Source organism: Apodemus sylvaticus, chromosome 5 (genome assembly GCF_947179515.1).
Source record: "Apodemus sylvaticus chromosome 5, mApoSyl1.1, whole genome shotgun sequence".
NCBI classification, from domain to species: domain Eukaryota; kingdom Metazoa; phylum Chordata; class Mammalia; order Rodentia; family Muridae; genus Apodemus; species Apodemus sylvaticus.
The window spans coordinates 152,604,877-152,632,238 of NC_067476.1; the positions used below are offsets into that span (position 1 = coordinate 152,604,877).

A 27,362-nucleotide genomic window follows, 5' to 3' on the forward strand; every position below is an offset into this window, starting at 1 on the left:
TAGGCTTTTTTCAATCGTTTTTTATTAATTGGTTTTATAGGTTAAAGTGCATAGTAAAGACAAAAAAAGGAAATGCATACGTAAGAAAGGGGCTTTCCTAGACAACATTAGAAAGGACCTGAGATGCCTAAATCTGTTCTAAGGAACATGGAAAGAGATGCAGATGCAGGCAGTGGGCCTGGAGTCGGGGCCTGCAGAAGCTGCTGGCATGCTAACCCTGCCCAGGCAAAGGCTGCGAGGGAGGGTGTCTGGATAAAGACTCACTCACGGGAGGTGCTGCTGACACTGAACCCGCAGACAGCACCACCACAGAACCTCTCCTACAGAGAGACACACACCCACCCCTGCGATCTGAGTGCAAGTTTCAGGAGGGTGCAGGGGTCACTCAGCTTGTGTCTGCTGTGAAGCCCCACCCCGCTGGGGACAGTGGCTATATAACTGAGCCAAGGAGAGTTGAAGTGCCCATCACAGGCCTCCATCTCCGGGCGGAGGGTGCCTGGGATCTTGTGCTCCTGGAAGGTAAAGTGGTTCCTAAAGCTCGCTCTGGGCTGCTGTTATTACAATGGAAGTTAGTATGCAAGTTAGGGCCTGGACATGAGAAGCGTACCCTGGGCACGCACAGAAGTGCTGGCCATGCCAGGACCCAATTATCCTAATATCCCCGGATGTCGGACACTCCCAGGAGTCAGTCCTACTTGCTACAGTAGAGGAGCTGAGAACTGTGGGCTCTCTGCTCGGTGCTGGGGGTAAAGTGCTTACTCTAGCGCAGGGTACATCTAGAATCACATGTGGGCAAGCCCTAGAAGTGGATCCTTAAACAAGTGCGAAGACTAAAGGACACTAATAAACTGGTTCCTCCACAGAGGAGCCAACCCTGGCTCTGAGGTGGCAGGGCAAAAGGCCTTGGGGTGCCATCTTCTACATCATCCTGTGGATCTCCTCAAAGTTCATGAAGTTGTTGGCTGTGTCCGACCAGGCAGGGTGCTGGGCTCCATCCATCTCAGGGGCAAGTTGGTTGCTCCTCTCCAGAGTATGATTCTCACCACCGATCACCTCCTTGCACTCAGGACAGATACTCCTCTGCATGGCTCCCCCGCACTCAGTAATTACGTAGATGTGGCCATTGGGGCACTTGAACCAATGGCCACGAGGAACACCCAAGGCAGTGACAATCTGCACTCGTTCCTCCTCTGAGATGCCCAGGCCAGAGCAGGGAAGGGTGGTTTTCAGAGCGTCCATCTTTTTCTGCACAAGCTGTTCATCTTCCTGGGTGAACTTACTTGTTTTTTCAAGAATGTTCCGGATGCTGGAGACCTCTTCTGCTACGCTGCCGTTCACGTTCTCTGCTATCTTGCAGCGCATCAGGAGATTCACCAAATAGGTGAGCCTCTGGATTTCAGTCTGGAGGTCACTCAGTTCCTGGCTGCTGAAGCTCAGGCGCTTCTTGGCCAGCCACTCGTGGACCTGTTCAAGTCGAGTCCGCACTCGCTCGCGCTCTGCATCGTGCACCTTCTCCAGGGAGCCCTCCAGGTTGGCCAAGTGGTCGTAGAAGCTGATAGAATTCTCCACAAGGCCCAGGTCCTTCACTGACAGGTTTTTCTGGGCCAGCTTCTCTTGAAGCTTTAGGAATTCTTCAGGACACAGCTGATGGAAGAGGGTCTTGCTTTTCAGCAGGGTCTGAAGTCGCTCTTGGCTGGCTGCAATCTCCCCTGCAGATCCCTGGATCTTTTCCTTGACCATTTCTATCTCTTCCAGGCGCTGTTTGATGCTGGTTCCATACCTCAGGTTTTTGCGGATGGGTACCTGACAGATGGGGCAGACTTTCAACTTGATGGCAACTTCATCGTCCTTCTGCTCATTCATGTAGCGGTCCAAGGCCTGCACCTCAAAGATGTGGCTACAGTCTTCCAGCTGCACAAAGCGGGCATCAGGCTCATCCTCAAAGCCAAAAAAGATTTGGGTCACCTCATCCAGATGGCAGACACGGCACTTCTTGGGACATGGCTCCCCACACAGACCAATGCAAGGGTGGCCGCAAGCCAGCAGCTTGGTACAAGGCACGTAGCACGGGGGCCGGTTGCAGGGCTCTGAGCAGAGCTTGGTGCACTGGTAGTGCTGACAGCGCCAGACACAGGGCTCCACGCAGGGGCTGCAGAGCTCCCCACACTTCTTCTTGCACTGGCTGTGGACACAGCGGTTCTGACATGTTCGCTGGCAGGGTGGGCACTCCCCAGTGCAGGGCTCCTGGCACTTGTGTGAGCAGATGAGCAGGCGCTTGCATGGTTGGTGACAGCGCTCGTGGAAGCGCCCTTCAAAGCAGCTGTGACAGGAGCCTGGGCAAGGATGGCCACAGTCTAGGGCAGTGTCACATCTGGTGGAACATTTGACTGGCAGACCGTATTTTAGATCTTCCACATTGCCACACTTAACCAGTTGACTGTGCCCGCAGTTAAGGTTCACGGTGACCTTTTCTGAACACAGCTGCACACAATCCTCCCCACACAGGTGGCTGCACCTGTGGCCACATCTTAGTATCTTGGAGCAAGGCTCCTGGCAACAAAAATCTGACTCTGACATTGAACAAGGGACCATCTGTTTGTGACCACACTTAAGAATGATTTTGGGCACTTTCACTTGACAAGGCTGACACTCTTGGAAGCAAACATTTGGGCACCGGTGCCCATCTGGGCAGATGACTTTCTGGCATGGCTTCATGCATTGGAACTCCTTGTGGGAGGAGTCATATGGGTGGCAGGCACGTGTGCACACATGCCCACAGGCCAACCGGAACTCACATGGCAGGCTGCAGCCTCCTTCCGGTACTTTCTGGAAGTCAGAAGCTTTGGATACAAGAGTGTGGGTCTCCGGGTGGTTCTGGCAACAGAGGCGGAGGGACGGGCCTATTTGGTGGTTCTCTCGAAGGGTGTGGATGATTCTGCTCCACAAGGGCACCTTGGCAAGCATCTGCATGTTCCCAATGCAGTACATCCCCTTCTTGGCCCGGGACAAGGCAACGCAGATGCGGTTGGGTATCTGGAGGAAGCCCACCTTGCCCTCTTTGTTGCTCCGCACCAGCGAGAGGAGAATGATGTCATTCTCCTCCCCCTGGTACTTGTCCACCACATGGACCTTGATGCCAGCAAACGTCTTGGCAGGCATGAGTTTGCGCAAACAGAAGAGCTGCCCGGTATAGGTGGTAAGGATGGTGATCTGGGAGGGCAGGTATTCCTGGCACAGGAAGTACTGGCAGAGCTCCACCACAAAGTGTGCCTCGTGCTGGTTCTGGTGACTTTTGCCTTCTTGGATCTCCTGTTCAGGAAAGTTGTGCTCCACAAAGAAAAGGTTGGAGGAGACACCCTGAAAAATACGGTGGCAACACATCAGAGGCCCCTCGTGGTGTTTCCCTCTGCCTTTCACACTGGAGATGGAGCCCGGAGCTCCACGCTGCACGCCTGCTGGACCTCTGAGCTCCATCCCAGCTCCTGATACTTCACTGCCTGACACTGACCACTGACCCCAGGAAGAGCCTTTGTGCTTTCTGTGCCCTCCATCTCGACATTGTGAAAGTCGTGTGCTCTATCTCAGGCTATGGCATGGATGGAGCTGGAAAATAATTAAGCCTATTTTTTTTTTTTGTTTTACAAGTATTCAATCATCTGCCATGGCCAAGGGGACAGGCCTGCAGTAGCTGGTAAGGAGCAGCAGCCGATAGCTGCAGCGCTGCACGGTGCTGACTGCTCACACAGCCCTGTGCATGTGTGTGTGGGAGCCATCATTCTCACTGCACTGCGGACCACAGCACCTGGATCTCCTGCTGACTCACCCAGTCAGGGTCACACAGCTGCCAAGTGGCAAGACCTAGATTCACGCCAGGACAAGAGCCACTGTTTCTGTCTCATTCCTCCTCCTAAGGCTTAGCAGTCCTGACTTGACTCTAATTTCCTTTTTTTCTTTTTCTGAGTTTGAGGCCAGTATGGTCTACAGAGTGAGTTCCAGCACAGCCAGGGCTACACAGAAAAACCCTGTCTCTCTCCCTCTCTCCCCCCTCCCTCTCTTTCTCTCTCTGTATGTGTGTGTGTGTGTGTGTGTGTGTGTGTGTGTGTGTGTGTGTATATATATATATATATATAAATTTCCTTCATCTGCATACAGAGCCTGCATGCCAGAAGAAGGCATCAGATCCTATTATAGATGGTTGTGAGCCACCATGTGGTTGCTGAACTCTGGAAGAGCAGCCAGTGCTCTTAACCACCAAGCCATTCTCCAGTCCCGTTTTTATTTTTAATTATTGTTTGTAAATATGTGTGTCCATATGTGGTTATGTACATCTGAGTGTGGTACCCATAAAGACCAGAAGATGCAGAGAGACCAAGAGATAATAAGGGTTGGATATGGAACTGGAGGAGAGGCAGTGGAGGTACCCAGTGTGGGTGCTGGGAACGGGCACTTGGGTTCTGTGCGAGAGCAATGCACACTTTCTGAGATATAGTCTATTATGTAGCTCTTGCTGTCCAGGAACTCGCTGTATGTAGACAAGGCTGGCCTCAAACTCACAGAGATCTGCCTCCCAAGTGCTGGACTAAAGGTATGCACCACCACACTGGCTTCAGGACACACTCTTTTAAGTGCTGAGCTATCTCTTCAGACCCTCTACTACTTTCAAAAGCCTTTTTTCTCCTGAGGAAGGAAATCTCCTAGGCTGCTGATACCATCAGAGATGACCAGGGAGCACAGACTGACCTTAATCTGCTCATACTTGAGAACAGAAGGATGGTTCTCCAGATCCTGGTAAATGTGGGGGGTCAAAAGGCGGGCAATTTCAGGACGCATGCGGTGCTGAAACAACAGATGTTATTAGGAACAAGCATAAGGCAAAGGGCCATTTTCTGGAGGCTGAGGTGCCAGCAGGAACCCTACAGAGGTACCACCCAAGAACAGCTGGGGAAAAAAATATGATGCAAGAGACCCCCCCCCCCCAAGAGCAGGGGACTTCGTAATGGTTTCAAACAGTATTTCTGACTGGCTATTTATTTCTGTCTAGCTATTTAAGCAACAAGCCAGCTCTAATTGCTGGCAGGCACCCAGGAGCCTCTCCTAGATGTCGGTAGCAACACAAGCCCAGTCTCTCACCTGGTGATTCAGACGGACGAAGGGGATGTTCACTTTTACCAGTCGTTCAAACAGGGACACCTCAAGGTTGAAGTTCTTGGCCAGATCATACACATTGGCACTGGGGCGCAGCTGGGGAGAGAAACAAGGCTGAGAATTCTCTGGTGGGAACACACTGACTGCCCAGCAGCACATGTTTCAAGCACCTGCTGGAAGGCAGGTACTAGTCCAGGTGCTGGCAGGTTCAAGATTAATAGTGACAAGGATCATGAAGAACTCAACATGATGTAACAGAGAGCCCAAGGGTGAACGGTCAGGCTAGGCCTCTGCAGTGACACCTGAGTTAACAACAGCTCAGAGGAGGCTGCCAGTCATACAGTCTTGCACTTGCAAAGCAAGCCATGAGAAGGGGGAAGGATGGTAAACACAGGCCCTGAGCAAATAGGGTGGGCCAGAGACAGAACACAGCCCACTTCTGGTTCTGAGCTGGTCTTGCTATGTAGCAAGTTCTAGGCTCGGCATGGCTGTGCATGTCCTGTAATCCCCCACTTGGAAAGTGGAGGCAAGGGTCAGTAGGATAAAGCCACACTCAGCTACAAAGCTTGATTTCTAACATCAAGAGTAGTGAGAAACCCCTGAGGGTTTTAAGAGTGACATGCATGGGCATGGCTGCTCTTGCACGGGAAACAAGTTCATTTCCCATGTGTCAGCTCACAACTATCTATCTGGACCTCCAGTCTAAGGGCATCTGTTTCTCTCTTCTAGCCTCTACAGGCACTGCAGGTATGTGGCACACGGACATGCAGGCAAAACACCCATAGGTATAACACGTATGGATTGCCCTGGGTGCAATCTCTAGCCATGAGGTTGCAGAGGGAAACAACACAGATGCAAGGAAGAGAGAGAGCAGAGTCACCAGTAAGTTTGAGGACTCTTAAGTAGAGAGGCTAGGGTCTTCTGTTTGTCCTGTTCCCCAAAGATCACCCCATCTTCTAAGAACTCTTGCTTTACCTGCTGGTGATCCCCAATCAGAATAAGATGCTGGCAAGCTTTGCTGAGCGTGGCAATGGTGTGGGCCTCAAGAACCTCGGCAGCCTCTTCCACAATGACGATCCGCGGCTCCACCTGCTGCAGGATCTGGCGGTACTTGGCAGCACCTCAAATCAGGAACAGGAGAGGCTCCTTTGAGCACAAGACCTAAAGGGCCAGTTCTTTTGTACCTTCCCTGGGCTGGTAGAAAACTAAGCCCTCCTGCTCATCAGGGGGCTGGAGCAGCTAGTGAAGAAGGTGGGCACTGAGTGAAAGGGTGGGCACTGAGTGAAAGGGTGGGCACTGAGTGAAAGGGTGGGCACTGAGTGAAGGTGGGCACTGAGTGAAAGGGTGGGCACTGAGTGAAAGGGTGGGCACTGAGTGAAGGTGGGCAATGAGTGAAGGTGGGCACTGAGTGAAGGTGGGCACTGAGTGAAGGTGGGCACTGAGTGAAAGGGTGGGCACTGAGTGATCCTGAGCTTTAAGCTTTTATGTTGGCATTTTAAGCTCTGCAAAAAGTAGGAAAATGTCCCAAGGTAAGGGCTGCTTATAATAGTAGCTCTAGCCATATTTTCTTCATCTAATGGGATGGGGGCACCAAGATTAACTTGGCTTCAACAAGTAACTCCACCCACCTCCCTACCTGTGGTTGTCATGCCCACAACCTGGGCATCTTTGAGGATGTGAAGGTCTTCCTGGAGTCTCAGCTCAGCCATTCTTTCTGCCCATGTGCGGTACTGGCGTTCATAGCTGAGGATCTTGCGGCGAGTGTCAGCTTGGTACATCTGCAGCCAGAGCCTGGAGAATGAGACCCAGGGAAAGGAAGCCTTCCATTAATAAGTGCTCTTTGAGGATCTGTGTCAGCTCCTGAAGTGAGCCCTAAAGCTCTACAGAGTTTACAGGCCACACAGGGAGAATGAGGCCCAGGATTACAGAAAGCAAGAATTGAAAATGCCCCATAAAAGCTGTGCAGGGTCATCGGGACGTGAGGAGGGACGAGAGGACAGAGACACACTCTGCTCGGAAAGCCCCCAATGTCCTCCTCCTCCATATGAGTCCATCCCAATCTGACCCATCCTAGGGACCAGACAGATCCATGGGAAATGACACAGACTAGCTAGGCTTGGGTCCCACACCCATACCTATAGAGCTGCCAGCGAGAGCTCAGGTCCAGCTGCCAGACATCCTGGATCGCACTGGCCTCAGCCTCAGTCATGGTGTTCAGTTTGCGAAGCTCCACCTTCACTCTCCTTTTCATCTTCTTTTTCTGGCTGCGCTGAGTCTGCAGATGTAAATACCAGGAAAGACAATGAGCAGAGGCCCCAACGCAGAGCTAAGGGATGGCCACCCAGGTGAACTGTGTCTCACTCTCCCAACAGCTACTCCTTTCCCAGTAGCTACTCCATCATGAGAAGTTACACGAAGTTCTAGACAACTGCCTGGGAGCCCACTTCTGCCCTGACCCTCCCCAAGAGGCGTGCCCTAGGGTGCTGGCTGTGGCCTAGCAATGTGAAGGGCCCTGGAAGGGAGGGGCCTCCACTGGCTAGCAATGGCTGAGCACTGGCCAGGATGTCTCGGATGTCATTATGACATTTCCGACAGTAGGTTTGGGCCGTGCCTCTGTCTTCCCATTTCCCTGCCACTCCTGTCTGGACTCGCTTTGACAACCATCTCCTTCTCTTTCTAAAGTGGGTGTATATCACCAAGGTAGAGGGGTATGGGCTCTGGCTGAATGCTTTCTGGGCCACTGCCTAGGAGGTGGTGTTTACTACAGGGTCTGCCATAGGCTGACTACAATGGTCCTCACACACCATATCTTATCCCTTCTGGATCTGTCACTGAATGAAGCTACAAGAGTTTATGAGGACTGGCATGTAAACTGATGTCACCACACTAAAGGCCCCAACCTCACTGGCACAGAAGAGTGAAGCCCAACACACACTGTTTTCTTTCTTTCTTTCTTTCTTTTTCTCTTTCTTTCTTTCTTTCTTTCTTTCTTTCTTTCTTTCTTTCTTTCTTTCTTTCTTTCTCTCTCTCTCTCTCTCTCTCTCTCTCTCCCTCCCTCCCTCCCTCCCTCCCTCCCTCCCTCCCTCCCTCCCTCCCTCCCTCCCTCCCTCCCTCCCTCTCTCTCTCTCTCTCTCCCTCTCTCTCTCTTTCTTTTTTTTAGTTTTTTGAGACAGGGTTTCTCTGCATAGCCTTGGCTGTCCTGGAACTCACTCTGTAGACCAGGCTGGGCTCGAACTCAGAAATCCGCCTGCCTCTGCCTCCCGAGTGCTGGGATCACAGGCGTGGCCACCACCGCCTGGCCAACACAGTTTTGAGAACTGGGCTTATTCCTCTGCCCCACACAATACCATTGCCATGAACAAGTAAGGCACAAATTCTAAGGTGGAAATTACTGCCGGGCAGTGGTGGCCTTTAGTCCCAGCACTTGGGAGGCAGAGGCAGGTGGATTTCTGAGTTCGAGCCTAGCCTGGTCTACAGAGTGAGTTCAGGACAGCCAGGGCTACACAGAGAAACCCTGTCTCAAAAAAACAAAAAAAAAAAAACAAAAAAAAAAAAGAAAGAAAGAAAGAAAGGAAGGAAGGAAGGAAGGAAGGAAGGAAGGAAGGAAGGAAGGAAGGAAGGAAATGTTGTCTGTAGGAGACCTTCATTCTCAGTAAGGGTTACAAATTGGTATGTGGAGTAGCAAGTCTCCTGTTCATATGGAAACATACAGTAAATACACACAGTAAATGCTTGACCAGAAGCATTGGAAAGTGTCCATGAGACTAAGTCACCCCACCCTGGCTCTAAGGTCAGCTGGAGTCCAGGCTGACTGCAGGATGAAGTCTGCTGTCCTGTTTACTCCTGTCCTGCTATCTGCACTGGCTGTTCACAGATGCCAGTCTGACAGGTGTGTGAGATGACAAAGTCCACACTGTTGAGGGGACGCCCTGGCACCGCTTCTTATCTAAGTTGCTAGCAGCTGGGCGTGGTGGCACATGCCTGTAATCCCAATACTTGGGAGGCAGAGCCAGGCAGATTTCTAAGTTTGAGGCCAGCCTGGTCTATAGAGTGAGTTCCAGGGCAGCCAGGGCTACACAAAGAAAAAAACCAACCAACCAACCAACCAAACAAACAAACAAACAAACAAACTAAGTTGCTTGCTCCTGCCCGGGGCCTCTGCCTGACCCCAGCTTCTCCACCCTCAGGTTCTGTGATGCTGCTGCAATGACCAGCTGTGAGGACCAACTGAAGGAATAGCAGTAGTAGCAGTGGCCAAACCCTCTAGGGCCTATTTCAGCAGAGCCCAATCCAAGGCTGCCTGGTGAGACTGAGCCCTCTCCTCCACCTGTTGGGGGTCTCATCAAAGGAAGCCGGCTCACCTCCCACTCTTCAGTAGCCTGTTCTGGTCCAGCTGTAGCCCCAGGCCCATCCTGGTCCAGTCTCATGGCCAACAGCATCTTAGCCAGCTCCTGGTCGGCCCCGTTCTCTTCCTTCTTTCTTCTCCGAGGTCTCACCACCTCTTCCTCTTCAATCACTCGGTCTGCCTGGATCAGGTCGGCTTCCTCGGCAATCTCGATTAGGGAACCCTCCTCTTCCCCTTCCTCCTCCTCTTCCCCCTCTGCCTGGGCTAAGAGAGGAAGCAGGTAGGAAAGGGACACCTGTAAGAGCTCACACACAAGACCAGTTCATGGCGCTATGCAGTCCTGGGAAGGGAAGTGGGACAAATACCAGGGACAGACTTAACGTTATCTGTACATGCCTTTGTTACACTATATCAAGTTTTAAAAAATCATGTAAAAGGAGGCTCTTTTTGGGGTGGGTTGTGGAGACAGTGTGACTGCATAGTCTTAGAACTTACTATGTAGCCCAGCCCAGTGTCAACCTGTCTAAGACCTGCCTGCCTCTGCTTCCCGAAGGCTGGAAGGTGTACACTGCCAGACCCAGTCAAAAAAGTTTTGTTTTTGTTTTGTTTTGAGACAGGATTTTTCTGCATAGCCTTGGCTACCCTAGAACTCATTCTAAGACCAGGCTGGCCCTTGAACTCACAGAGATCTGCCTACCCCTGCCTCTCAAGAATGCTGGGATTGAAGGAAGCCACTACCACCCAGCTATCCAAAAATGCCTTTTAAGAACGTTTTCACTATATCAATTATAAAAGTGAGGGGCAATATAAATAAAATGTAAGTGTAAAACTTATTTTTTATTTATTTTAAATGTTTACTTATTTAATGTATATGAGTGTACTCTAATTGTCTTCAGATACACCAGAAGAGGGCACTGGGTATTGTTAATAGATGGTTGTGCTCAGGACCTCTGGAAGAGTAGTCAGTGCTCTTAACCAATGAGCCATCTCTCCAGTCCTATTTTTTATTTACTAATGTGTATTGCTTACATGTATGTCTGTGCACCACAAGCATGCCAGATGTTGGTATAGGAGTCCCTGGGGCTAGACAGCTGTGAGCCACCATGTGGGTGCTGAGAAGTGAGCCCTCTACAAGAGTAACCCATGATCTCAACTGCTGAGTCACCTCTACAGTGTCCCACTCTGTGCTGGCTTTTCTGTTGTTTTTGTGTTTTGTTTTGTTTTTGTTGTTGTGTGGGCTCAGGCTAGCCTTGATTTCTGAGGGCTGAGATTATAATTGTACACAATCATATAGGTTAGGGTTAGGGTTAAGCCCTCTGGTTTCTTTTTCTTTCCTTTCTTTTTTTATTTTTTCTCGAGACAGGGTTTCTCTGTGTAGCCCTGGCTGTCCTAGAACTCACTCTGTAGACCAGGCTGGCTTTGAACTCATAAAAATCCTCCTGCCTCTGCTTCCTGAGTGCTGGGATTAAAGGTACGTACTACCACTGCCCGGCATCTCTGGTTTCTTTTAAATTTATTTTTATTATTATCAGTATGTATGTGCATATTTGTGTGTATGTGTGTGTATTTTGAGATAAGTTCTCACACTGCTCAAATGTAATAGAGCCGGGTTCTTTTCTTTTCTTTTCTTTCTTTCTTTCTTTCTTTCTTTCTTTTTTTTTTTTTTTTTTTTTTTTTGAGACAGGGTTTCTCAATAGCCCTGGCTGTCCTGGAACTCACTATGTAGACCAGGATGGCTTTGGACATACAGAAATCCTTCTGCTATGTCTACCTAGTACTGGAATTACAGATAATGTCACCACACCTGGCTGGAAGTTACTATGTAGGTAAGAATGACCTTGAACTTCTGATTCTTCTGCCTGTATCTCCTGGATCCTGGGCTTATAGGCATGTGCTACCTACCATGCCTGGTCTCAGAGTGCTAAGGATGGAACCTAGCTACAGTTTTGTGTATGCCAGGCAAGCAATCAGCTGTGACTCTTTAGTTTCCAACAAGCCTTTCCTATGTAGTAGACAACAGCACTCTCTACACTGTACCCACCGTCTAGGCCTTGCTTCCCTGTCAGTCCTCTGCTGACTGACTCAGCTTCTGTCTTGTTGCTCTGCTCTCGCCAGACTCCAGCTGACAGGGTCCTGGGTCATATGACTCTCTTACCTGTGTTCTCAAGTCCTGCTGGAGATGCACTCTGAGTAAAGGAGCCCACACCGAGTCCCAGCCATTCAAGCATCATGGAATGCTTCGAGGGCTGCACACAGACCCAGTCAGAATCCTGGGGAGGAAGATTGTCAGTCATGAGAATTCTGTGACAAGCAGAATGAAGAGAGTGCCTCTTCAAAGGATTTAAAATTCTTTCCTGGGTGGGAAAAATGGCTCAGAGGTTAGCAGCACTGGCTGCTCTTCCACAGGTCCTGAGTTCAATTCCCAGCAAACATAGTGGCTCACAACCACCTATGAGATCTGGTGCCCTCTTCTGGTGTGCAGGAATTCAAGTAGGCAGACCACTATATATACAGTAAAAAAATAAATCTTTAAAGACAAACAGACCCTAAAAAGGAATGATATAAAATTCTTTCCAGCCAGGCAGTGGTGGCACATGTCCTTAATCCCAGAACTTGGGGGGGGGGGGGGCAGAGGCAAGCAGATTTCTGAGTTCAAGGACAGCCTGGTCTACAGAGTGAGCTCCAGGACAGCCAGGGCTACACAGAGAAACCCTGTCTTGGACAAAAGAAGAGAAGAGGAGGGGAGGGGAGGGGAGGGGAGGGGAGGGGAGAAGATTCTTTCCTGAGGGTAAATCTTGGGAGCAGGTTCCTGCTTAGTTTGTAGGAAGACCTTAGTTCTAACCCAAGCATAGAAAGTCTAAACCTTAAGCCTTATAGTTCAGAGGCTGCTGGTTCAAACTCAGCAGGTGAACTACAGAGCCGTAGTCCTGACCAGTACCCTCAACTGCTTATCACAGGAAGGAACCGGTCCCTACAACAGCATCAGGTACACAGAAAAGTAAGGCCCTGGACTATGGCTTCTGTTGGCTGCCCCCTGGCACCCCCAGCAGCCCTACCTGCACGGGTCGGGTCATGAGGCTCTCCCAGTGCTGGGGAGAGATGTACTTCTCCAGGTGCTGCTCCCGAAGGACACCACGCATGGTGCATTCCAGGGTCTGGGCCCCTTCCTGAAGCTTTTGCTCTGACTCCTTCATATCTGTCACAATCTGCCAAGAACAGAAAGGCAATGAGGAAACATTCTCTCCCAAAGCTAGCCTTTGCCCTGAGAGAAAATAAAGTCAAGAGAGGAAAATCAAGGAGGAATACGTAAACAGACCAGTCAAAAAACCTGTTTCTCAAGTACATCTTGGTCCTGAGACCCAAGGCTCAATGGCTTAACCCTTCAGTAAGCAGGGCGAGCAAAGGAGAATGGGAAACAGGCCTGAGGCGCTCTGGTCAGACTTCAGGTCTCATAGCTTCTTTTCCTCTTTGATGATAAGATCTGAGAGATTTCTTTTTCTTCACTCATTTTAAGACACAGGTTCTTACTACATTGTCCAGACTGGTCCCAAACTTCTAGTTCAACCAATCTCTCCTGCCTCAGTTTCCCTAGTAGCTGAGAATAAAGGTCTGTGTCTCTGTACCCAGTTGTGATTTTAATTGGGTACTCTGCTTAGATAGAGATACTTCCCAGTCAAGGCCTGAAGATGCATACTCAGGAGGCAGAGGTAGGTGGATTTCTAATTAGACGGTAGCCTGGTCTACAGAGTGAATACTAGTACAACAGAGGGTACACAGAGAAACCTGTCGGGGAAAACCAAGATGCTGCCCAGCGAGTAGACTAAGGCTGTGGGTAGTGTGGCGGGAGCAGACTGAAGGGCCTGCCTGGTGGGGCAGGAGCAGAGCTTTCTCACCCTTTGTCTTGGGCACCAAAGGTGAGCAGCACGAAATGCCAGGAGGAGGCTGGGTCCTTCAGAGGGCTGTGGAGCCTGCCCGCCAGCCTGCCTGCCTGCCCGCCAGCCTGCCTGCCTGCCCGCCCGCCCACCTGCCCGCCTGCAGGGGAGCAGCTGCTGTGCTCTGTGGGTTCCTCACCCCATGGCTAATCCAGAACTGTGACTCACACTCATATAGGCCCTCCGCAGGTGCATGGGGAGGGTGCGGCGGAATTCCCGCTTGTTCCTCAGCTCCCTCAGGGTGAACTGCTTCAGGATTTCGCTGTTGCTCCTTCCGCCCACTCGTACAATGCTGGTCTTCTGACACCAGTAGATGCCTGTAAAACAGTGTGCGATAGCTGAGGTGAGAGTTGTGTGTATAGGATCTTACGTCAACTGGTGCCTTAGGGAGCAAACGTGCTCACAGGACAGTCACTCCTCTCGTGAGAGCAGGCTACAGATAAAATGTGGACTGCGGAGCACAGACGTGTAGCACTCAGAGCACGGCTGTGGAGCTGGACAGACAGACAGACAGAGGACTCTGCCTCTAACAATGCTGTACAGCACAAGCAAGGGGGGAGGCACTGAACTGGTGGCTCGCTCTGTGGACGAGCTGGAGGCAGAGGAACGGCCTTGTGTGGTAACAGTCTAGATAAGCACAGCGTCCATCACTGCAATTCTGAGGACGGCTCAGCAGAATCACGTGACCCGTTCCTCTCAGGGAATGGCTGCTTACAAACTGGAGACAGCATCTGCCTTGCTTTCCTGTCTCACATCCTGCCTCATTAAACCACATACTCCCAACAGTCATAGCTGCAATAATGAGGGCCTGCTGCAGAAAATGCACAGAAAGGACCTGCACCGGCTGCGGCATGGGGTCCACAGGGGCGCACAGCACAGAGGGAGGGGCTTAAGCACAGAAACCCAGAGCAATGTTTCAACAAAGGGAGGAGTGCATACTTATTCATGGGCCAACTAGGATTAAGAAGATTGATTCTATGTGTATATAGCTGTGCCAGTAGGGGTCCAGGGGCCAGAAGAGGGTGTCTGAGCCCCTGGAGTTGGTGCAGCAGGCAGACCGCAATGTGGTCAACATGGCTTCTGGGAACTGAGCTCAGGTTCTGCGGAAGGAACCAGGCACTCTCAACCACTCAGTCATCGCTTCAGCCCCTACTGAATATTTTATTTTTTTGAGTGACTAATATGTTGTAAAAATTCAGTAAGAACTTTTCTAGCCTTAATGTTTATACTTCATGGCCCAGCACAGACCAAAATCAATCAATCAATCAATCATGGGGCTGCAGAGAGAGCTCAGCAGTTAAGATCATTGGCTGCTCTTCTAGGGGACCTGGGTTTGATTCTCAGCACCCACACAACCATAAGTAACTTCACTTGCAGAGGACTGGATCAGACATCTTCTTCTAGTCTGACAGCACTATACATATATGTGGTATACAAACATACATGCAGGCAAACGGCCAAACACATAAAATAAAAATAAATTATTCTTTAAAAAAACTTAAATAATACAAAAAGGGAAAGAACAAGAAAAGAAAATGAAGAGAGCAGACTTGGGGCAATGGGACACCTCACATCTGAGGTGAGGCTTGAAGAGTGAGTTGGCACAAGATAGGCTAATGCACTTGAGCCGAGGTGGAGAGGGCAAAGAATTCAAGGACTGAAGTGACAGTGCCCCTGGGTTTGGGAAGCAGACACAGAGCGCTCGCAGTGCAGAGTAGGGCAGATCCGCCAGCCTTTCCCATGGGGATAAGGACCACGGAGAGAGAGGAGAAAGCCACCGAGGTTGTGGACTGTGTGTTTGAGCATGTGCATGCATGTGTCATGGTAAGGATGGAGCCCGGGGCCTTGTGACAGAGAGGAAGTGCTCAACCACTGAGCTAATCTCCATCCCCAGTAGAAAACAATTTTGTCAAAAGACATTCATTACCTTCTAGAAACTGGTCCAAAGCATGATTAGTATAACATACGACCAAGATGGGGAACTTCTGAGTATTAATTTGCCAAACAGACTTATTGGTCAGAAGAGCCTGAACAATTTTTAGACCCACGTAAGTCTTGCCTAGAAAATAGGGAAAAGACAAGTTACAAAATGTACACTTGTTTCAATTTAATATTTTCATTCAATAACTTAAAAGGCAAACAACTGTATATTTCAAATCTTAATAAACATATTTATCTGAAATTTTCCTACATGGAGAAAACACAGATACAAGCCTTCAAATACCAGTTCACTATCTGCTTAAAAACATTCTCATTAGCCAGATGTGGTGGCACATAACCTGCAATCCCAGCACCTGGAAGGCAGAGGCAGGAAGATTGCTGTAAATTCAAGTTAGCCTGGGCTACACGGTGAGACATTTTTTTAAAAGATTTATTTATTTATTTTATCTAAGTACACTGTAGCTATCTTCAGACACTCCAGAAGAGGGCGTCAGATCTCATTACAGATGGCTGTGAAATACCATATGGTTGCTGGGATTTGGACTCAGGACCTTCGGAAGAGCAGTCAGTGCTCTTAAGTGCTGAGCCATCTCTCTAGCCCGAGGCAGTCTTATAAAGAAATATTCATCCTTCTTTCATGAGAACACATTAGGAGACAAAAAGAGACTTTAAAATGCGGAAAAGCTAGATGAAAGAAAAACAAAAGCAAAACATCTTTTTTCTAGCCAGGTCTCATGTAGCCCAGGGTAGCCTGGAACTCACCATGGAGCTAAAGATAACCTTCAATTCCTGACTGTTCTGTCCCTACCTTTCAAGTGCTAGGATTACAGATGGGAAGGAACCAATACATTTTGGTAATTTGGTGAGGACTTCATGTATGCCTACATGCACGCACGCACGCACGGAACCTACCTAAATGACACTCCTAGTCTAGAGTGACTTTTTAACTGTGACAACGAAGACAGAAGGTGCGTAGTTCAGTTTAGTTACACACACACACACACACACACACACACACACACACACCTTCATTTGTCTCCACATCACCCTTTCCCCTTCCCACCTGCTCCTCCTCACGGAAGCTGCTGACCCCGGTCTGTGCTGTCTACATCACTCACAAGTTGGGAACTATGGTTACCGTCCCTCTGCTGCCTCAGCTGGGACAAGATCCTGCCTCCTTGTCCATCGCAGGATGCTGGGGTCAGAATCCACACTTTGTAAGAGGGGTGATAAAGTACTCAGAGGGAACGGCTAATTCCTGAGGAGACAGTGTCTGTGCTGCCCAGGCGAGGCATCAACTACTCCCAGGCAAGGCATCTCCCAAGCGGCTGGACTGGCTTTTAAATAATATTTTTTAAAAGTCTATTTGTTGTTGTTGAGATGCTATCTTTTGTTCCTCCTTACTCTACCTTTCAAATGGTAGATTTATAGGCATGGGCCATGACACAGGCTCAATTTTTGTTTTTGTTTTTCAGGATGGTTTCTCTGTGTAGCTGTCCTGAGAACTTGCTCTGTAGACCAGGTTGTCCTCTGACTCAGAGATCTCCCTGCCTCTGCCTCTTGAGTGCTAGGATTAAAGATGTGCACCACTAGGCAAAAATTGTATTTTTTTTAAAAAAATGTGCTTTAAAAAAATCATTCATTTTTTAAAATAATTAGCTTGTGTGAGGCTGTCAGATCTTCGAGTTATAGACAGTTGTGAGCTGCCATGTAGGTATTGGGAATTGAACTCTAGTACTCCTGGAAGTGCTCTGAACTGCTGAACCATCTCTCCAGCATCCTTAAAAATGTACTTTTCTGCTATATCAGTCTCCATATATAAAAGAATCTCGCTCTCTCTCCCCCCATTCTCTTTTCACCGCCACCTTGCCTTTCTCTCTCTAATAAACCTCATGTAGAACTGTTAAAAAAAAGTGTACTCTTTCTTTGTATGTCTGATACAGGTACAGTATAATGTGCAATCAACCTCGGAGGGAGGGAGGGAGGGAGGGAGGGAGGGAGGGAGGGAGGACAGAACCCACATCTGACACGTCCCCAGCTGGAGTCATATGCAGTAGTGAGCCACTCTGAATTTAGTTTTTAACTGAAGGAATACAAATTAATCACTGTAATTCTACTGTCAGAAAACAATGTGACAATACTGTCCCTGTTAACATAATAATGGGAGCTAGAGGGATGCCTGAGCTGATGTGAGCACTTGTTCTTCTGGCGGAAGACCTGGGTTCAGTTCCTTGAACCAACACCACAGGTCACAATTATCTGCCTCCAGTTCTAGGGGAGCCAATACCCTGCTGGCTCCCTGCAGGTATATGGTTCATTTAAATGCAGGCAAAAAAAAAAATAAACCCTCAAATACATTGTAAAGAATCTTGGCCAGGCCTGGTAGCATGTGCTTTTAATTCCGACATCCAGGAAGCACGAGCATGTGGGGCGGCTCTGTGAGTTTGAGGCCAGTCTGGTCTACATAGCAAATTTCAGGTCCATCAAGGCAACATAGTAAATTCCTGTCTCAAAATAACTAAAAAAAATACAAAATAACAAATAAGTACATCAATTCCAAATGGGCTAATCTGGACGCAGCTCCTCTGGAGAGTATCAAACACCACGCCTGTAAGGAGACTTGTCCAGCAGCTCATGATGTGATGTGCCGACACAATGGAGCCTGTGAGAACTGTCTGGAGTCACCATGAACACACCTCATACTCTAATAGGAAAGCATCTCCATGGCAACAGCCACAGAGGGACTACAGAGTGTCACAGCAGGGACACACGACCCAAGTGTAAGTCTGTGTGTGAGGACTCATAGGTTAATCCCTGGAAGGATACACAGGAAAATCATTTATGTCATTTGCTTAAGGAAGGGACTGAGGAGGGGGTAGCAGGAGGGAGCCAGTGACTTTTAAAAATGTGAGCTGTTGTTTCTTAAAAGGTAATACTAAAATTAGTGAGCCAGAAAACTTCACATCGCAAATGAACAAACCCCAGTATCAGCTGGCTTGGCCTGAAAAGTCTGATTCACCCAGAATCCAGAGAGGCCCTCCCCTCCTCCTCCGCTCCGCACATGCTTCTACCACAGCCGCCCTTCTTGTTGGAAAGAAACTTTCTATTCTGCTCCATGTCTTTGTTAGGGAGGCAGAGATGTAGCCCCAAGTTGGCCTTGAACCTGGTAGCAACAGAAAAGCCACAAAATTCTTATCTTGTTCCCATTTCCAAAGTGCTGGGATTACCATGCCCCCAAAACACTTGTTTTTTAAAGATCTCCCTATGTCGCTCAGCTGTCAGGGGACTATGCAGACCAGTTTCATAGAGATGGCACTTGTCTCTGCCTCTTGAGTACTGGACTAAAGGAAAAGCGGGAGCCACCAAGTCTGGCCTAATTTAATAAAACCAAACCAAACCAAACCATGAATTGCCCTTACTTATCATACTTTGAAGTCTTGCTTCTGCCTCCGTGCCTAATTTTGCATGTTTTGGGAAGTTAATTTAGCAGTCTTTACATATCTGCTAACATAAATAATAAACTCAAAGTGTGTTTTACGTAAGTCACATGCAAGCATGGTCATATGCTTATAGTTAAATAAAAATGTATACAAAAGCACAGGGATAAATATGGGTAACCATGTTTAACCATAGCTACTCTTCCAGACCTGGGTCAGGGTGCATGTGGGGAGTCCTGTGAGTGGGAGCCCTCAAGGGCAGCAGAGTGAGGGTCAGGACCCTCTACCCAGGCTTCCCAAGTTCATGTCCCAGATCTGCTCACTGTGAGCTGCAGAGCACTTCACAGCTCCTAAGCGAGAAGAAGCTTACCCTTTCTTTGCCTTAGTTTTTCCATCTACAAGATGACTTTCCTTACCAAGCAGGCCTATTGTCACAACACAGTGACCTAAAATATGTAAAGCAAAGCAGATGGTGTTTGGTACATCACACTGTAATTATATATTTGATAGTACTTAATTTAAGATAGCATAAAGCCAACAAACATTTGGAAGAAAAGATATACCTCTCTTTCCCCAGCAAACAAGATTTTGACCCATCACTGTGCCTGCCTATTGTCCCCACTGGGAATTACTGTGACTATGCCACAAGTGATATTCATTGCATTTCAGAGAAATATTTCTAAATGAGGCATGCTAGATGCCTAGAGCGAAGTCTCCCTTATGTGGTGAGAGATTCTCTCACCTGTTCCAGGAGGTCCTTGGATGATGGCCAGCTCCCTCGTGAGGGCGAATTGTAAGGCTTCCATCTGGGAGTCATCCAGCCTCAGGGCTTCTTTGGAGGGCCACTGGCTGAAGTCTAAGACATTAATCCTAGGACATCTCAAGGCCTCAGCACCTCTGAGAGACTTCCTAATGGATGAGGGAGTCTCTATTAGGGGCATGAAATCGTATTTACCACCCATTAGCAAGTACCTCGGCTCCCTCACATAGGAGTCACACTCCACAATGTTCCTCTGGAAGGGGACATCTTCCTCCTGGACCTCTTGTAGTCCTTCCAGGACGTGCCGGTAGGCCTCAAAGTAGGCTGTTGTCTCTACCATGAGGAAAGAGTCTGAGGGCTGGACGTCTGCGAGCAGCTGCTGGCTCTGCTCGTTGAAGCATAGCTGGACGATTCCTTGGCAGAGATCTTCGTGTTCTCGGTTTGAAACAGTGGCAAAAAGAAACGTCTCGAAGTTGTCCTTGGACATGCATACTAATGACCCATAGAGCAGTCGCTTGGAGTTCTGCCAGCGAACAAACTTCAGGGGTTTTGTGTCAAACTGCACTTTGTACACGATGCCTGATGCTGAACACATGGGGGTGATGATCCTAGCATCGAAGTAGATTCGGATGTCATCAAACTTCCTCTTCCTCAGACCCTGGTCCTCGAAGCTTTGTAGAAGCTTCAAAATGCCTTCCCGGAGGGGCCTAACAAAATCCTCTCTCAGGAGGCGGAAGTGAGTATCGAGGTAGACAGCAGTGCTCTCGTATTTCCCGGAAATGATGTTGGGGCGAAGGAAGGGCCTCTCGTCCAAGTGCACCTCATTGTAGGTGGGGTAGATGGGCATGGCCCGGTAGCTCTCCACCCCGCCCTCTGCCTCGGCCTGCACCAGAGTGTAGGTGTCTACTCTTAGTGTGCCCTCGCGCCTCTTTTCCTGCAGATGTTTAATGATGGCCTGTACCTTCTCCAGGTTCTTCTCTGTCTCCTCTTCTATGTCAACCCCAGAGGCTCTCAAAGCATTAAGAGAAGTTGGCAGGAGAGAGATGAGCATGGAGGTTTCCTGCACAGAGCTGGCAGGGAAGACACTGACGAGGTCCTGGAGGAGGGAGATGATGTTGCTTATGTGTTCTGGGTACTGGTTCCGGATGTCAGGGATGGGCTCCGTGATCATCCCCACCACATAAGCGGGCAGGCAGACTCTGAGGAACTTGGAGTTGTTCAGGACGCCCAGCACATGCAGGATGCTCTGACGGTCTATCCTGGAGCTGCAAGCCTTCCGGAGAACTTGGCAGATCAGCTGAAGGAAGCTGGGCTTCATGGAGGAATGAGAAAGCAGCTCCTTGAGCCCTAAGCTTGTGGCGAGGGTAATGGCCACCTCAGAGGGCTCCTTCTGCAGGAGGCTCTCCAGGAACTTGTAGCCCAGTCTTTTTGTCTGCTGTGGCTGCTCTGCTGGCTTCTGGAGTGGGGTGTGCCACTGCTGGAAATTGTCGCTGGACCATGGTGGCCTGTGGTTCCTACCCTCCTGGTCATCATTTCTCCTCCTGGTGTCGTTATGGCTTTGTCTCTGGTCTCTAGCTTCGTCACCGGTCTGCCCTTCCTGGTTTCTTCTTCCCTGATGTGGGTTCCTGCCCATAGCCCTAAACCTCTCTTCCCTCTGCCGGAAAGGAGCAGGATGGTTGCTGGCCCTCGGATGCCTTCCAGCATGGTTGGCGGCTGCTGGGAGATTGGTTTGATTTCTAGCTCTGGGTGGTATTTCTCCATCTACAGGACCTAAACACAAGGGGACACTGGGTAAGCAGAGTCAAGGAGCCATGATGTCCAATGAGACAACAAAGAACACACTTCTGTCTTCCAAACAACAAGCAGCTCAGAGTCTGCACATAGAGATTAAAGTTTCTTGCCAAGGATTGAGGGAGTGACAGCTTAGCAGTTAAGAGCACACACTGTTCTTCTGGAGATTAGTTCCCAGCACCCACACTGGACAGTACAAAACTGCTCTAACTCGGCTCCATGGGGACTCAATGCCTCTGGCTTCTGCAAGCCCATGCACACATGTGCCAAAAACACAGATAGAGTTAAAAAATAGAAGTTTTATTTGTTTTGTTTTTTCAAAACAATCTTACCATAGTAACTCTGGTTACTGGAACTCTGTAACTCATAACTCTGGCTGTCCTGGAACTCACTTTGTAGACCAGGCTGGCCTCGAACTCAGAAATCCACCTGCCTCTGCCTCCCAAGTGCTGGGATGACAGGAGTGCGCCACCACACCCGGCTTGATAGCATAGTTTCTTAGAAGCCAGCTTGAGCTACATGGCAAGAGGGTGTGTGTGTGTGTGTGTGTGTGTGTGTGTGTGTGTGTGTGTGTGTGTGTATGTATGTGTGTGTGTATGTATGTGTATGTATGTGTGTGTATGTGTGTATGTGTGTGTGTTGGCTGTGGGACCCAGACAGTGGTAGTACACTTGCCTTGAATGCATGAGGCCCTGGATTCTATCCTAATACTTCAAGAAAAAATGCTATCTATTGTTGTATAGATTAAGAAGAGACCGTTTTCCTGAAAGATACAGAAGAGAATCTGAGTGAGCACTGGGCGAGCACTGGGTGAGCGAGCGTCTGGGTGAGCATAAGGTGGAGGTAAGTGAGTGTTACTTTATTTCATCTTATTTCCTGCTCCACAACGGTGCCTAACTTTCAGGAGATTCTAGTCTCCCGCCAGCACTTTAGTCAGAACACAGGAGTCAGCAGCGAGGCTTGCTCACTTCCTTACTGTGCAGCCTTGGGCAGTTTATCAGTGTTTGGCTGCTATAGATAATATGTTTATAAAACATCAGGTGAACGCTGCCAATGTGCATCTCAATGTTTCATGTAGACTTAATCTGAGGAAATTTACTTTAAAACACATAAAAATTGTGAAATGCCTGGAGCCCCTCTAGGGTCTACCCAGTGATTTCTGCAGCTACTCTGCTAAACAGCTCTCATATGCTACAAGGCCAAGTGGAACCAAATTATGAAGGAAATACTACTGACCTTTACCCTGCAACAGGAAATGGGAAAGAGGAAGGCACTTCCAATATATTTTTTACTTTTGTGGCTAATCCACAGACTGTGGAGAGAAGGAGGCACAAACACCCAGTTTCCTTGTCAGAAAGTGAAACCTGAAACCTGAACTTTGATTCAGGAAACGAAAACGAAACTCATCATCCCCCAGCTGCCCCACCCCCACACTCACCAACTGCCCATCATACACTGTGGGCAGCCTCCCTCAGTCACTTTCCTTTCCTCTCCAAGGATTCCGGGAGCTGGCCTTAGCAAGAGTGGTGTGGTTTGCAAAACACAACTTGACAGTAAAACTTAGGAAAGCTACAAATATATGTAACACTTAAGATTGAAGATGATGGACCAGCCAGTGGCGGCACTTTAATTCTAACCCTTGAGAGACAGGCAGAGGCAGAAGCAAATGGATCTCTCTGAGTTCAAGGCCATCCCGGTCTACAGAGTGAATTCCAGGCCAGCCAGGATGGCTCACAGAGAAACCCGTCAGATGCAAATACACTTAAATGGTGGGTTTATTTTGTTTTGTTTGATACAGGGTCTCACTGTGTAATCCTGGTTGGCCTGAAATTCACTAGACTACACTGGCTTAAAACACAAGAAATTTGTTTGTCTCTACCTTCCTGCCGCTGGGATTAAAGAAGCGTGCCACCTGATTAGGTGGTGGTGGTGCTGCTGCTTCTTCTTCTGCTTCTTCTTCTTCTTCTTCTTTTCTTCTTCTTCTCCTCCTCCTCCTCCTCCTCCTCCTCTTTTTTTTGGAGATAGGCTCTGATCCTGTAACCCCCTATTTGGCCTCTAATTTTTAAAATATTTGTTGCTATTATCATTACTTTACGTATATGAATGCTTTGACCCTATGTCAAATGTCTATGCATATGCATCAATTCTCATAAGATGTTAATATTTTGGATATAATTAACTTAAGAAATTAGAGCATTATATTTTATTAAGTTGTCATTAGATTAAAAAAAAAATTTCAAGGTCCATGAGAGCACTTGCTCCCAACCCTGACAATCTGAGTTCAGTCCTCAAGATCACATGACGGAAGGAAAAAAACTCAACTCTTAGGAGAAGTCCTCTGATTTACACACACAAATCATTAAAAATTAATGTTACTGGTTATCTTTTAAATTTCCTAATGATGCTGTTGGAGATTCGAAGCAGTTTCTATTGGACAGTCCTGCTGCAAACCACCGGTCAGTTTGTTTCTCACCTCCTGCCTGTGCAGGAAGCAAACACAGCCTTACAGGAGGTAAGAGCTCTAACTTGAAGCTATCCCTTTAGCCCTGGTTTCTGAGACAAGGTTTCAGATAGAACTCAGGATGGCCTTCATCTTTAATCTTACTGTTTAGCTGGCTTCAAATTCTCAACCCTCTTCTCTCTGCTTGAATAACAGGCCTATCTCCTACCACAGAACCATTTGCAACTCTTAGGGAGACCAGGCTAGCCTCTGATTCAGATCTGCCTGCCTCTGCCTCGGTGTACTGGGATTAAAGGTGTGTGCCGCCCGCCACTGCCATCATCATCATCATCATCATCATCACTACCACCACCACCACCACCACCACCACCACCACCACCACTAACTATACAAGGAGGTCCTTACTAAATAAAAACCACAGCGTGTCTCTGGTAGGCCTCTCCTTCTGACCTGGTAGAAACCCTGCTTACCTCTGTGGTTGGTAGGGGGGTTCCTGGGCCTGGCCTCTAGATGAGGTCTTCTGTCTTCCATGTCTGAGTCTCAGGAATTCTGCCACATTCACCTGACTTCGTTCCCTGTAACTGCACAGGCTGAGTGAGAGCCACCAGTGCCTTTCTGACACAGCAAATACCCAAACACCACAAAGCCAGCCCTTCTGCCTTTACATGTTAATGATTTATTTTTGAAGGGTAAAACACGCAGATTCTAATCATGGGCACAAGCACTCAACCTTGTGGATTCTCAACCGTGATACAAACTGTAAACGTAGATCACACTGTAGGCAACTCCAAGGGATCCAATCCCCCATTCCTGGACTCCTTCACTTGCTTGGGGGCAGACAGAGTGCCATCAACTCCTCAACCACTGCTTGGTTTGCCTTCAACCAGGTTACTTAATACCCTGCTTAGGTTTCCTTTCCTTTCTTACAAAATGATTGCTGGGGCAAAGGAGTGCAAGTGTGCCAATCCCAACCCTGTACCAGCCAGCGGCAGGGTGCAAGTAGCTCCAATCCTGGGAGGGGGAGGCGGGGGGGGGGGGGGGAATCTGGAAGTAGAAGCAGGAAGATCAGAGAAATTCAAAGACAGTCTCCACTGAGCCCGAGGCCAACATGGACTCTATGGGGCCCTACTTCAACAAGCACACACCCAAGGGCTCAGGATCTTACCAGGCAGTCTTATGACACAGCAGTCGACAGGTTCCCGCTCCCTCCCGCTAGAGAGTAAGTGAGCTCTTAGCAGTCTTTCCTCAGAACCAGCTAGCAATTCTTGCTTTTCTTCTGTCTTGAAAATTTCTGATGCTGGGTAAAGAGAAAGCCCCTTCAGGGAACTTCTCAATATAACTCATGCATATCATGTGGATGCAGGGGGGCGGGGTGGTGGTGACTCAGTTCTTAGCAAAAGGATTTTTGAGACTGTCCTCACAGTTTTAAAATATTCATAGTTGGAAACTGTGAATAGATTTGGCATTGTATGAGAGGTGGCTTTTATTCTTATCAGAAAAAAAGAGTCCCTTTTCTTCCCACTGGGAATATTTTTGTGGCATCTTTTCTCCTCATCTTACCAAACCCTGTTCTCATGATGCAATGGCTAGCGTTTGTTTTAGAAATTTTTTCCTGAGAAAATCCCTTCCTCATTTTAAAAAAATACTAGAGTGCTAGCAGCAGAAATGCAAGAGAAAATGGAAGTAAGTGCTAGAGACAGCAAGGGAAGACCAGCAGGAGCCAGCAGGGGTGCAGAAGCTTTCTGCTTAGGGTTTTGGGGGAATCAAGGCAGAAGTGCAGCGATGGGTAAGCTGTTGCAGGGTAACATTTAGAGAATTCTAATTACAGGGGGAGGTAAAAGAGGATGGAGTGAGAGGTGGCAGCTGAGTTGCAGTTGGGTAAATTTCAAGTCCTGAGAGAAATCTCCACACCAGGCATCCCTCAGAGAAACACTGCAAGGTTAACAGAAAGCAGGCGAGAGCTGGGGACCTAAGACTTAGAGGTATGGCAGAGCCCAGGGCTGTGGAAGGAGTGGGTATAGTGACAGGGATGAGAAATGGAGAGCGTGGGGCTCCAGGGGCCAGGGTCAGAGACAGGCCAGGACACGTGGAGAGCTGCGCAGAGGGGGTGCTGAAGGTCCTCCAGGAGTGACTGGGTGCTGAGGTGAAGGGGCATTGGGGGTGGGGTGTGAGCAGGGTGGTGACAGGTGAACTGAAGAGAGGCAAGGCGGGTAATGGCAGTGCTAGCAGCTCAGGAGGTGCTGGGGAAGAAGACACCGACTCTGGAGGTGATGGGGGCTGATAAGGAGAGGAGGCAGGAACTCTGGGGAGTGAAGGTGAGGCTGATGGGAAGGAACAGGGATTTAGGGGTGATGGGGCTGCTGAGGAGAGGAAACGGGGACTGGGGAATGGGACTGCTGATAATAACCAGGTAGACTTTACTCAGGGCCCGACTGAGGGTGCAGGTGGGAGGACAGGACTCTGGGGGTGGCAAGGAGTGGGAAAAGATCCTAGGGGTGATGGGAGATCTCCAGATACTCCGGGGATGATAGGGGAACTGAGGGCTGGGGACAGGGACTCCGGGAGCTATAGGATAACTGAGGGACGGGGACAGGGACTCCGGGAGCTATAGGATAACTGAGGGACGGGGACAGGGACTCCGGGGGCTATAGGATAACTGAGGGACGGGGACAGGGACTCCGGGGGCTATAGGATAACTGAGGGACGGGGACAGGGACTCCGGGGGCTATAGGATAACTGAGGGAAGGGGACAGGGACTCCGGGGGCTATAGGATAACTGAGGGACGGGGACAGGGACTCCGGGGGCTATAGGATAACTGAGGGAAGGGGACAGGGACTCCGGGGGCTATAGGATAACTGATGGAAGGGGACAGGGACTCCGGGGGCTATAGGATAACTGAGGGAAGGGGACAGGGACTCCGGGGGCTATAGGATAACTGAGGGACAGGAACAGGGACTCCGGGGGCTACAGGATAACTGAGGGACGGGGACAGGGACTCCGGGGGCTATAGGATAACTGAGGGAAGGGGACAGGGACTCCGGGGGCTATAGGATAACTGAGGGAAGGGGACAGGGACTCCGGGGGCTATAGGATAACTGATGGAAGGGGACAGGGACTCCGGGGGCTATAGGATAACTGAGGGATGGGGACAGGGACTCCGGGGGCTATAGGATAACTGAGGGAAGGGGACAGGGACTCCGGGGGCTATAGGATAACTGAGGGAAGGGGACAGGGACTCCGGAGGCTATAGGATAACTGAGGGACGGGGACAGGGACTCCAGGGGTGGTAGGGGCGCTGAGCGGGGCAGACAGGAACTCCAAGGCTAACCTGACACCCGGCCCGAGGCAGAGCGGGGCGCCGGCGGTCGCGGCGACGCAGAAGCAGGTGCGGGATAGGGCGGAGGCCACTCACCAGCTCGGGCGCGTCCTCAGCCGGGCTAGAGCTCAGCTCCGGCCCTGGCAGGTCGCGGCCCCGCCCGGCTCCGGGAACTTTCGGTTTCCAGTCCCTGCAGCCTCTGGGCGGGGCGAGTAGCCTGGTGGGCGGCCCGG

The 27,362-nt window shown here is 49.4% G+C and overlaps 1 protein-coding gene across 5 annotated transcripts; it reads right to left on the reverse strand.

Annotated features, from left to right (window-relative positions):
• On the reverse strand, window positions 1-27,353 carry Znfx1 (zinc finger NFX1-type containing 1). 5 transcript variants are annotated; one of them, XM_052184338.1, is made up of 15 exons: window positions 27,226-27,353; window positions 24,978-25,109; window positions 24,283-24,387; window positions 19,543-21,330; window positions 15,350-15,481; window positions 13,591-13,739; window positions 12,547-12,696; window positions 11,646-11,760; window positions 9,507-9,754; window positions 7,281-7,420; window positions 6,782-6,936; window positions 6,121-6,266; window positions 5,131-5,241; window positions 4,741-4,836; window positions 1-3,357 (listed from the first exon to the last, which is right to left on the reverse strand). In XM_052184338.1, the coding sequence occupies exons 3-15, from the start codon at window positions 24,341-24,343 to the stop codon at window positions 919-921; spliced, it is 5,730 nt and encodes a 1,909-aa protein (XP_052040298.1). In that variant the 5' UTR covers window positions 24,344-24,387; window positions 24,978-25,109; window positions 27,226-27,353; the 3' UTR covers window positions 1-918. The 5 variants fall into 5 exon arrangements, with proteins under 5 accessions (XP_052040298.1, XP_052040295.1, XP_052040296.1 ...); XM_052184335.1 differs by having other exon boundaries at window positions 24,283-24,393; XM_052184336.1 differs by having other exon boundaries at window positions 24,283-24,393; window positions 27,142-27,236.
• Between the last annotated feature and the right edge of the window lie 9 nt (window positions 27,354-27,362).

What these genes read in the sequence shown, in the direction of transcription:
- Znfx1 (XM_052184339.1), bottom strand. Translation starts at nt 24,343, where the DNA reads ATGGAAGACAGAAGACCTCATCTAGAGGCCAGGCCCAGGAACCCCCCT. An exon ending in AGCAGGACTTGAGAACACAG is followed by an intron (nt 9,755 to 11,645) that starts GTAAGAGAGTCA and finishes TTCCTCTCTTAG; the next exon opens with CCCAGGCAGAGGGGGAAGAG. An exon ending in AGGCTACTGAAGAGTGGGAG is followed by an intron (nt 7,421 to 9,506) that starts GTGAGCCGGCTT and finishes TTACATCTGCAG; the next exon opens with ACTCAGCGCAGCCAGAAAAA.